This window comes from Mytilus trossulus, chromosome 4 (assembly GCF_036588685.1).
Source record: "Mytilus trossulus isolate FHL-02 chromosome 4, PNRI_Mtr1.1.1.hap1, whole genome shotgun sequence".
In the NCBI taxonomy this organism is placed as follows: domain Eukaryota; kingdom Metazoa; phylum Mollusca; class Bivalvia; order Mytilida; family Mytilidae; genus Mytilus; species Mytilus trossulus.
In genome coordinates this window covers 51,126,028-51,138,497 of record NC_086376.1, presented here as the reverse complement: position 1 = coordinate 51,138,497, position 12,470 = coordinate 51,126,028, and the positions used below count along the sequence as shown (strand labels likewise).

At 30.3% G+C, this 12,470-nt stretch overlaps 1 protein-coding gene across 7 annotated transcripts in view; it reads right to left on the bottom strand.

Moving 5' to 3' along the window:
- LOC134715478 (transforming acidic coiled-coil-containing protein 1-like) overlaps positions 1–12,470 on the bottom strand; it is a 51,160-nt gene that overhangs the window by 17,226 nt on the left and 21,464 nt on the right. For 4 of the 7 annotated variants that reach the window (XM_063577673.1, XM_063577672.1, XM_063577674.1 and 1 more), the window contains 4 exons: positions 11,624–11,663; positions 7,725–7,830; positions 4,989–5,075; positions 32–85 (listed from right to left, as the gene is read on the bottom strand). In XM_063577673.1, coding sequence (XP_063433743.1) covers positions 32–85; positions 4,989–5,075; positions 7,725–7,830; positions 11,624–11,663 — 287 coding nt within the window. The remainder of the gene's footprint in view (positions 1–31; positions 86–4,988; positions 5,076–7,724; positions 7,831–11,623; positions 11,664–12,470) is intronic. The other 3 variants (XM_063577677.1, XM_063577678.1, XM_063577679.1) reach the window with 1 other exon arrangement.

Sequence of the window (12,470 nt, the reverse complement as noted above, 5' to 3'; positions counted from 1 at the left end):
CTCAATAAGTGATAAAGAGTTACATGTATACCTGTACAAGTTGTACTATTGTTTCTTTATTGTCCATTCTGTCTCTCAAGCCATTCTGTAAAGTAAATAATAAAACTTCATAAAACAAACATGTAAAGGTCAAAAGATTGAGTAAAGTCTACATTTAAACAATTCATATACATGTGTATTTAGAAATTTATAAAGTCATTCTATTTGATGTAAAAGAGGATGTGATAGGTAAGAAAGTACAGCTGTTATGGAGCTGTTGCTTTGAAGTAGATATAATGTGTTGCTTCTATGGACCTCAAGTTTATCATTTTAGTAACAGTTGCAGTTATTGATTATTACGACATTCCAAATTACAATAAGGACCATACACAAAATTTGATGGTAGATAAAAGAGAAATAAAGAAAATGCATGATATGAAAAGGTATTATATTCAAATCCTGTTTACAAGATTTGAAGGTAATTTATGTTTTAATTTATCTAAAAAGTTTTATCTAAAGATCAAAATCTTTGTCATTTATGATTACAGGCTTAAAACAACTTCAATAGAATCTTACACGACTTACTTCACTGACGTCTGATGAAAGTTTTGTTACTGACAAATATGAAAACATTTTTCCCATAGCATATTCACTGTCCTATATCCAACCATCAATTCTGATAAGTTATAATTAGTTACCTTATGTTATAAATAATTTTGATCCTTCCTTTCGACAGAAAAAAACTGACAAAATGTATGAATGTTTACTATGACTGCATTTTAAGCCTACACCTGTCACCTTGCTCGATCAATACAATTGATTTTTAAATTGTAGATGTATAGATTACATATTTCAGACATAAATATGTAAATAAAATTGTTTTTCTTAAGTTTATGTATATTTATAAACATTTTTAGCATTTTTCATTTTTCAGGTATATTTTTAATATTTTTCCTACATATTTTTTTATTCTGGGTGGTCATTTATTGAAAACTTTTGGAAATTAGAGTGAAATTGTAAATGTCCACTATAAATGTTTTTTCTGTTTCCCTTGTTTTTAAATGTTTACCATGCTCAATACATTAACTCTTTCTCTGACATAACACTGTTTTCTATTAATTTTTGTAGGTCTGTATACAAAATATTGAATCTCACAAAAGAGTTAAATTATAATATTCAATCAAATTTTTTTAAAATAATTACTTGAAAATATAAAGAAATTTTCCTTTCTTATTGTTTAATTTTAAAGGTAGAAAGTTTTATAACAACACTTTAGGGACTGATGCAGAAAATTAATGATCAACTACCCAAGGTATCCACTTCAGGGACTCTACCGTACTTCAGAAAAACCAGGATTAGATCAATTTGGTCATTCATTTCTGTAAATCTTTTTTTTTGTAACCAAAATTATGATATAAAAAAATATGAGTAATAAATAAAAAATGAAAATCAATATAACACATGTATAATATATAAAACATTATATCTTATAAAAGAGTAAATGAATCATCTTGCATATTTAAAGAATATACAAAATCAATATAGATGGATGCAGCAAGCAGTGAATGGTATACAGAGTGCAGGTGAACTATACTAGAGAGACAACTCCAATCAAAAATAATTAACATGCAAAGACTAGCTTATGCTGCTTCATAATAACAATGAGGCAATTTTCATTTAATGCAATTGCACAATTCATTTACAAACCTGTAAATTGAATATAAGGAAAATTACATAAAAATAGTTGAGTAATAAATAAATGTTATCTTCAAAATCACTTTTCATTCATTTCAAAATAATTATAAAAAAAATGAAAATCAGTTTTAAATACTGCAACCTGTAAGAATAGTTTCTCCATTTTGAAGTTACTTTATACTTTTTAAACATATTCAATTTGTAAAGTTGACTGGAGAGTTCAATGTATGCTTCATCTTATTATTTGCAAGATAGATTTCCATTCTTAATTTAATGAGTAAAATTATATATATAATAAACAACAACTTGCTTCACAAATAACAAACTTTCATAATAGTTATCAAAGGTACCAGGATTATAATTTAGTACGCCAGACGCGCGTTTCGTCTACATAAGACTCATCAGTGACGCTCATATCAAAATATTTATAAAGCCAAACAAGTAAAAAGTTGAAGAGCATTGAGGATTCAAAATTCCACATTTAGATTAATTAACTTAGGTTCTATAAAAGGATAAGCAACTCCTGCTCCATAATACATACTCATAAAATGAAACAACTATATTGTAATTTGATAACATCAATTGAAGATTGATTGGTTATAAAATCAATTCTCTGAGGAGGCTGAAGCAGAGAAAGCAAACATTTTTTCAGTAGTCATTTACGCATAGGCTGACATAAGCGTATATCTGAATATCATACTAGTATGCCGATTCAAATGTAAGTGAAAAAAAATATTGCCAGGTGACATCAATTTTTGAATCATGCCATGATACTTGTCAATGATATAAAAATTGTAGTTCTAGAACTCCAGTCCACCCATTGGAAAGAATTGTACTAAAAATTATTGAACTTTCCTCAAAATATCTTAATCAGATACTGCATAAATATTTCTAGTTATGTCTCAATAAACATTAACAGAGTTTTAACAAACAAAATATAATAATTTTCACAGGGAAGTTATATCTATTCTTTCTGAATTGATTACCGATACAAGGTATATAAATCTCTTAAACAATTAGGTTACATGTGCTAATATGTATTATCTTACAATTTTTTATTTACCATATATACATTGGGCCATTCCAGTTAATTTCTGACAGGTGGGGACGGATGGGGAGATTTTGTTTTATACATATCAGAAAAAACATCATGAAAAATTACCTATCAGATCTAAAAATCAAGACCTATCAGATGTAGAGTTTCTGCTCATATTGGGTGGATGGGCTTCCATGGGAAAAATTGACCTATCAGAATTTTTTACTGCAAGGGGTGTACCCATCAGAATTTTGCTCACACTTAAATACAATACAAGATAATGTATGATAGGAAACTGTTTAGATACCAAAGCACCTCTTAGATCTGAAATAGGCATTTTTGTGACCCCTAAGACGAAATTAACTAGAGGCTCTCAAGAGCCTGTATCACTCTCCTGATTCTACTTGGGTTTTTGAAATCATATAAAAAAATATAAAATTTGGCTAAAAGTGACAACACAACCTCATAAGGAAAGGAACATTCAGGCTATGTTTAATTTCATTCAAAAGTCCCCCACTGGCGGCCATCTTGGATGACGAATCAGCTACAAAGTAACAACACTTGGTCAGCACCTCATAAGGAAAATTCATTCCATGTTTGGTTTTATTCCATTCAGTGGTTCTCTAAAAGAAGTCACTTATTTTGTATGCATTTCCCGTAGGGTCCTATGTTAAACTATGTCCCCCGCTGGCAGCCATCTTGGATGATGGATCAGCTACAAAGTAACAACACTTGGTCAGCACCTCATAAGGAACATTCATGCCATGTTTGGTTTTATTCCATTCAGTAGTTCTCTAAAAGAAGTCATTTGTATGCATTTCCCATAGGGTCCTATGTTAAACTAAGTCCCCCGCTGGCAGCCATCTTGGATAATGGATCGACTACAAAGTAACAACACTTGGTCAGCACCACATTAGGAACATTCATGCCATGTTTGATTTTATTCCATTAAGTGGTTCTCTAAAAGAAGTCATTTGTATGCATTTCCCATAGGGTCCTATGTTAAACTAAGTCCCCCGCTGGCAGCCATCTTAGATAATGGATCGGCTACAAAGTAACAACACTTGGTCAGCACCACATTAGGAACATTCATGCCATGTTTGGTTTTATTCCATTCAGTAGTTCTCTAAAAGAAGTCATTTGTATGCATTTCCCATAGGGTCCTATGTTAAACTAAGTCTCCTGCTGGCGGCCATCTTGGATGATGGATCGGATACAAAGTAACAACACTTGGTCAGCACCTCATAAGGAACATTCATGCCATGTTTGGTTTCATTCCATTAAGTGGTTCTCTAAAAGAAGTCATTTGTATGCATTTCCCGTAGGGTCCTATGTTAAACTAAGTCCCCCGCTGGCAGCCCTCTTAGATAATGGATCGGCTACAAAGTAACAACACTTGGTCAACACCAAATAAGGAACATTCATGCCATGTTTGATTTCATGGACACGCAAATCTGTTGTATATACCAAGGCAGCATTTCTTCTGAAGAACAATTCAAATGGGTAAAAACATATCTTCATAGGACTTAACTTAAAGTAGAGGTTCCTATTAGCATGAATTTGCTCATCTTGCAAGACTTACTGATATCATTTTAATATTTTGGTCATTACAATTCTAGTCCTTGCAGCTATGCTGGATCTAAAATTCTCAGGGGGTAAAGTTCATTTATTAATATCCACACACAAGAAGGATCATGAAGTTTGTGCTTGTCTCTTTGTTCTAAGAGGTTACATCTTTCAAACAGGAAATTTCATGTAATGGGTAAAAATAGAAATTTCCTATCACAAATTACTTCTATGTATAATTTGCCTTGCCTGAGTTGTCTCAGAGGGCAAGCTTTTATTAAAGTTTAGAATGACAGATAAAGACATATGACAGATCTAGATGGCAATACACTCATGAAAGATGGTAATTACTAAAAATTCTATTTTTAAGTCATCTTGGAGTTTGGGTTTTTGCATTCCAAACATTGATATAAAAATCTGTATAATCAAACAAAATTCTCTCCTACAAATCATTGTGTTCACAGACTGACAACATTCACACAATACCTTTTAATTACCAAAAAATTATTAAAAAGTCATAAATGATGAAAAAATATTTTAGCAACATTTTAATTGTTAATTTGTAACATAAGAAAAAGAAATCATATTCCATTTTTAATCATGCATCGGTCAGTGGCATCAAGCTAGATAAATAAGAACGTATAATAAGGATTTTCCCATAACCATGCTAAGATTATGGTGAGCTCCATACTACAGGATTATGGGAAGGTACCTTCTTCACCCTGGAGGAGTCGCTGACCGAAGGAGGAAATTCGTAAGCATCGAAATACTGGAGATCTTCACCTTCTTCACCATGAGTCTAATATAAAGCAATAAATAAAGCAATGTGTGGTGTTATATATAGACATCTGTGTGGCAACAATTATCTCGTCTTGAGAACAATAAAAAGAATGCTTAGTGTATTATAAAATTCAAACATAATCTAAGGATTTTTTTTCCTGTAATACTTTCACGAAAACTTTACCATAACATCATAAAGTAACACAAATTTGAAACTACTGAATAAAACTAGAGGCTCTAAAGAGCCTGTGTCGCTCACCTTGGTCTATGTGAATAATAACAAAGGAAGCAGATGGATTCATGACAAAATTGTGTTTTGGTGAAGGTGATGTGTTTGTACATCTTACTTTACTGAACATTCTTGCTGCTTACAATTATCTCTATCTATAATGAACTTGGCCCAGTAGTTTCAGTGGAATCGGTTGGTAAAAAATTACAAATTTTATGAAAATTAAAAATTGGCTATAAAGGGCAATAATTCCTTAAGGGGTCAACTGACCATTTTGGTCATGTTGACTTATTTGTTAATCTAACTTTGCTGAACATTATTGCTGTTTACAGTTTATCTCTATCTATCTTGACCTGTTAAACAATTTTACTCCCTGTCAGATTTGCTCCAAAAACTGCATTTTACCCCTATGTTCTACTTTTAGCCATGGTCACCATCTTGGTTGGTTGGTCAGGTCACCACAAACATATTTTAAACAAGATACCCCAATGATGATTGTGGCCAAGTTTGGTTTAATTTGGCCCAGTAGTTTCAGAGGAGAAGATTTTTGTAAAAGTAACGACGATGGACGACAACGGACGATGACGGACGACAGACGCCAAGTGATGAGAAAAGCTCACTTGGCCCTGTGGGCCAGGTGAGCTAAAAATGGTTAAAAATTGACTTTAAAGGGCAATTACTCTTAAAGGGGTCAACTGACCATTTTGGTCATGTTGACTTATTTGTAGATCTTACTTTGCTGAACATTATTGCTGTTTACAGTTTATCTCTATCTATAATAATATTCAAGATAATAACCAAAAACAGCAAAATTTCCCTAAAATTACCAAAAGTTCCATGGCCGCCATCTTGGTTGGTTGGTCAGGTCACCACAAACATATTTTAAACAAGATACCCCAATAATGATTGTGGCCAAGTTTGATTCAATTTGGCCCAGTAGTTTCAGAGGAGAAGATTTTTGTAAAAGATAACTAAGATTTACGAAAAATGGTTAAAAATTGGCTATAAAGGGCAATAACTCCTAAAGGGATCAACTGACCATTTTGATCATGTTGATATATTTGTGAATCTTACTTTGCTGAACATTATTGCTGTTTACAGTTTATCTCTATCTATATTAATATTCAAGATAATAACCAAAAATAGCAAAATTTCCTTAAAATTACCAATTCAGGGGCAGCAACCCAACAACAGGTTGTCGGATTCATCTGAAAAATCCAGGGCAGATAGATCTTGACCTGATAAACAATGATAAAACAATTTGGTTTTTGAGTTATAAGCCAAAAACTGCAATTTATCCCTATGTTGTATTTTTAGCCATGGCGGCCATCTTGGTTGGTTGGCCGGATCACCGGACACATTTCTTAAACTAGATACCCCAATGATGATTGTGGCCAAGTTTGGTTTAATTTGGCCCAGTAGTTCCAGAGGAGAAGATTTTTGCAAAAAGTTAACGACAACGGACGACAATGGACTAGGACGCCGGACACCAAGTGATGGGAAATGCTCACTTGGCCCTTAAAAAAATACATATTCAAGTATATAATGTTCAAATAACAACAATGATGGCTGAAAATAATAAATAAATTAAAAAAACAACGATCACCTTACATAAATACTTAATATTTATGTTTATTTCAAAATCCATTAGTATGCTAAAAAAATATAAAAGCATTTATAACAAAAACAAATAGACAAATATAAATGTGCCTACAACATGTAAACTCAAGAAAAACGAAAATCAGTTGTTAAGTACAAACAAAAAATGCCTTCTAAAAAGCAGGCAAATAAGCCCTTTACCCTACCTACAAGCATTAAACCAAAACTATAAAGCTGACAAACACAATGAACAGGGCAAAAAAATCCATCAAGTATCTTTTTAAATCTGAAAATTAGCTGAAACTTACTTGTATTATGCGTTTTCGTTATTCAAAGCAGTTATATTTTTTTTTTATTTATCTGTTTTTTAGAGCCCTAACAAATTTGCACTTGTATTTTACTTTATTTATTTGTGTACTTTAATAAAAAAAAAAAATGAAAGACAGAAAGAAAGAAATATTTGGAAATAATTCTTTTTGTTTAAACACACATTTTTCTTTGTTATTTTTATTTCTGAGCAAAAAGAAGTTTTAATCTCATTACCAGAATACATTTCTGAAGTTAACAGGAAACTGAAATTAATTCTCAAAGTTTTACTTTAAACAAAAATATAATGAATTTTGCAGAAAGGAGATAATTTTATGCAAAAAACTAAACATTCTCCATTACTCAAATAACATTAAGTAATTAAAGTAACCTCAGCTATTACACAAAATAACACTCTACAGAGAGACATGATGTAATGTTGATAACTATTATGGGTATATTGATGGATTTTCTCACTGACTATTTCCTGTCCATAATTTACATCAGCATGCAGTATAAAAGAAAGCTACCTACCCTCTCCAATTTCTCCACCTCGCCCTCCAAGACCCTCGTAGCAGGGTGCTTGGGAACACGGGATGTGGTTTTATTTGCTGGGGTTGTCATTAAGGATTGTTCATTACTGAAAAAGAGAGAAACAAAAATTTACATTAAAACACAAGAACTATTGTTTGTTATATACATGTTATAATCGCTGAACCATTTTCATCAATCCGACTTGGGAACAGGGTCATTCTTATTTCCCAGTCAACTTATTATTGTAAAAACAATCAGTCATTTTTTCTTGTGAAAAACTAAGACAAATTGAAGTTGAACTGACATATTTATTTCAATTGCTGTTGATAGACACAGGTTTACTTTTCAAATTGTGACTTGGATGCAATGCTTTGCTTTTGCGCCAATTGGCATTTCATTTGTGACAAAAAAATCTTTGCCAGGTAAATAGTATCAAAAATTGATTTTTTTTCTCAAAAAAAGACTTTTTATGATAAAGACAGTTTTTGTTTGTATAATAAAACACATTCATTAGAAATAAGTAATCATAAAACCATACAAATTATTTTAAAACTTCGTTGAAACACAGTTCTGTTACTTTGAACATATTTGAAAAGGAGTAAAATTGTGAGACAGTTCTAACTTAAAGCATTATACACTACAGTAGATTATAATTCTGGCCGTATCAGTTTTATTCTTGCTTTGCAAGTTTTATGGTACACCTAAACGATTTTTATTATGATGCATATGGTAAGCTATTATTTACCGTATGTGTGATCATAAAAAAAAAAATATTTCCTTTGTTTGTCTCTGAACCTATACACCTCAAACATTTGAACACTTCATAATTCTAAACCTCAGTTTTGTATTAGAAATGAGTATGAACAATTATCGAGGAGAAATACTGTAGAAACAAATCTTATTCACGATACAACAATGAATATATTTAAATTTTCCCTTATATGTTGCCTGTGAAATGGTGCAAATAAAGTTGTTATATTTTGGTGCAAATGAAATATAACCATGTGGCGCAAATGAAAGATTGGATTTCTAAAAAATTGGGGCAAATGCAATGCACCCCTTGGATGGATAGTTTTTTCATTGGCACTCGTACCACATCTTCTTATATCTTAAAGTACAGCAAAGACTAATTTATTCTTTACATATTTTGACCTATAATATTTTGGCTATATATACAACTATAAATATACCTATAATGAATATTATTTACATTGTTTACACAAGAAAAGTTTGCATTTTTATTGCTTTTAACCAACAAAGGATATTTGTTTTACATATCAAATTAGTGGATAAATATATGCCTTGAATACTGTGAATTCATTTATTTTCTTAGGTCCTAATTTTTCGTGGATTCAGGATATTTGTATTTTCATGGATATTTGATTCTGCTTTTGAAAAAGTCTGCAAAAAGCTTATAGAAAATTTAAAATTCATTTAAACATTTAAATTTGAGGTTCATAAAAATCCACAAAAAATTGGTACTCATTGTGAATCTACACTTAAAATTTAATTAAATTTATCAAAATTCTGATGACCATATGATTAAAAGTCCTATCAATATCTCCTTATCAAATCAATGATCAAATCACATTTAAAATCACTTACCATACAGTAAAAATAATGGTCACAAGTCAGGCCCAAGGGCAAGTCTACTGTGTCCATTATTTGTTATGAAACCTTATGTATATTATCAGTTTACTTATTGAATGGGATAATGAAAAGTTTTATTTTCCGTAATATTTCAACCATAAATAGATATACATACAAGGGCTACTATCTCTCTGCAGAGACATGAATTGTATTTGTCTCTGCACTAAACTGTGGTTCTACGAAAGATGATAAAAATAGTTTTATAAAAAGTCATTACACTCTGACATGTAGCAGGATCCCATTACAGGGAAAATGAAATTCAAGATATACTACAATATATTATTATCTATTATAGGTTACTCATTTACGCCACTAAAATAATGACAAGAATAAACTGGTGACATTTAAAAAGGTAGTCCAGAGACATATATACATATGTGTAGGTAGTCCTGATTTTTTTTAAAAAGAATTTCGAATATTCTAATATCCAGTATGACAGCCAGGACACAATTTTCTCTAAAAATAATTATATTACAAATTGAGGCTTAATCTTTTGATTTAATCATTTCTTCATTAATTTTCACATTATTTTTAGTGAATTACTCAATATTTACCGCAATAATGAGCAATGTCCTTTTTGAGAGAAAAATCACTTTTAACACAATGAATGATAAAAATTTTAACCTAAAAATAATCTGAAAATTGACATGGAGGTATTTTGATGTTAGTTATACATTTTTTTCTTTAACAAAAGGATAATTGTAAGAATGAATATAGATTCTTTTATTGAAATATTTAAACTGCATAAATAAACTTAACTTATTCAAGCTCATGTATGAAATATTTGCCACTGAATGCTCAAAAGACAAGGACCAATCAATTAAACATGATTATTACAATTGAAGATTTGAAACATTTTGCTCTTTTTACTGAAGAATTACTTAATTTCATTTAATGGCCATTTATTATGATTGTTTGAAATTCTATTAGATATGAATATAGATAATAAGTAGATATTATTTTGACATTCCAACTTCTTAGTGTCTGATTGTGTTTGGAGTGGGTGCTTGTCAACAAACTTAATCCTGACAAAGTGGCAATGTTTATACAAGTAGACACTATTTATGATTTAAGATATACTATAGTAGTAAACTAAACTATGAAGATTTATAATGGAAAATACTTGTAGAAAACATTGATTCTCGCTTCATTAGTATGTGAAATGAGAGTTCTATTTATAGCTTTTCTGACTCTTTGACTTTATTGTTTCGGGGTTAATTTTATTTTAAAAATTAACTCAATAGAACTATTTTCAGGTTGTAAGCCAAACCCTAATGAACCAAGCTTGTTAAAGAAGAATGGAAACATAAAACAAAGATCTGACCTATCTTTTCTCATACAATATTTTTTTACAGAAGTTTGGCTTAAGAAAACTGTTTTAACTTATTAAGCAAGCCAGTTTAAAAAAATCAATAGAAGATTCTAGTACTATTAAAATCTTCTTGTAATGAATTAAACAGAATGTTCCATCCATTTCAATAAAAGAGACACAGATATCACCAAAAAGGCTCTTATAATGATTTATAGAAACTTAAGATGTTTTAAGAGGTTTGTTTCATTAACTTTTGACTAGAAAGTTTAAGTTGAAATTGCAAAACCACAATAAGAGGCACATTTTCATATCAATCAAAACAGCAATTTGAACTAGTCAGGTGAAACTTTACTAAAATAGGAAAGAAAAAAGGACAATGAATCCAGCAACATCCAAGCCTACCCATGAAATCAACTTCATCTGCCAATGGGATAAATGGTAAAATGGATCATAAGAGATAAATAAGATACCAAAATAATTGACATATAAAGGAGACAAAAATTTAAAATTGCAGCAATATGTTAAAGTTGTCTATTTCCATGGAAACCAGTATTGGTGAATTTAATTTCAATTATTTGTGTTGTTTGATCACAGAAATCATTCATTAATCTTCACACTTATGCAATTTATATTCAAGTAGTTCTCTCTTTAAATGATTACGTAATGCAAACACACCTTTAGTTTTAATTAATGAATGAATGGCACAGCTTCAAGTTTAACTAAACAACGCTCCTATTTCCTATAGAATCAACATATCTGACATATGGACAAAATAACTTGTTGCTTCCAAATTTATTTAACCACAACAGACTTACTAAATAACCAGGTAAATTATCTCCCCTTGATGATGTAAATAAAATTCCAATATATATAAAACTTCAGTAATTAATTTTTAAATATCCATGACTGCTATGTGTAACAATGCTTTTAACCTTACCCATCCTGTGTTAAATCCTCATCTTTCCTTTCGTCTTTTCCTGTGAAGCAGAAATCACAAGTTGATCAATAAACGATCACATATTCCTGTGTATTTGTGTTTAAGAATTCATTAAGATATGATAAGAGTAAATTGTTCCGTGTGGTTCATGTTGTCACAGGTAAAATACTTAATTCCATAGAATAAAACATTGGTTCGATCTAGATCTATAGTTCCAGATCAATACTTGTATATTGAGACCAGTGACCCATGAGAGTAAACCATAGGCATAAGAACATATAATGGTAGTCGTCTACATCGATGTGCACTTAACCTTAAAAATATGTGTGGACATTTCAGTGAGATAGTATTTAGATACCGTTTAATACAACAATGAAAGTTCATAAAAATCCTGTAATCTTCGATTTATTTATTCAAAATCTTCGATATTCAATATTACACACCAGAACAGATACTCTAAATAAGTAAAGGCATTTAATCAAATCATATACCTGTCAGTAATTTTAACCACGTCTTATAAATCATTTAATTTATTGAGAATAATTAAACTTTTTAAAAAGATTATATTTCATTGAATAATGTCAAATTATAAAAGTAATAATAAGCCTTTATTCTTTTAAAATCAAATAAAAGTATACACAATAGTCACCACTTTATACAAATAATATGCTGATTTATAATCTATGATCTGAGAAAACAAAATCTAAAATGAATGTTAAAACAAATTAAAACTGCATGAATAAAAAATTGAGATTTTTCTAAGTATTTAAAAGCTAAGCTTTTTTTTCTCCCTTTCTTTGGAATGATCATATTATAATTTTAGCTTTATTTTCTTAAACAAATTTTT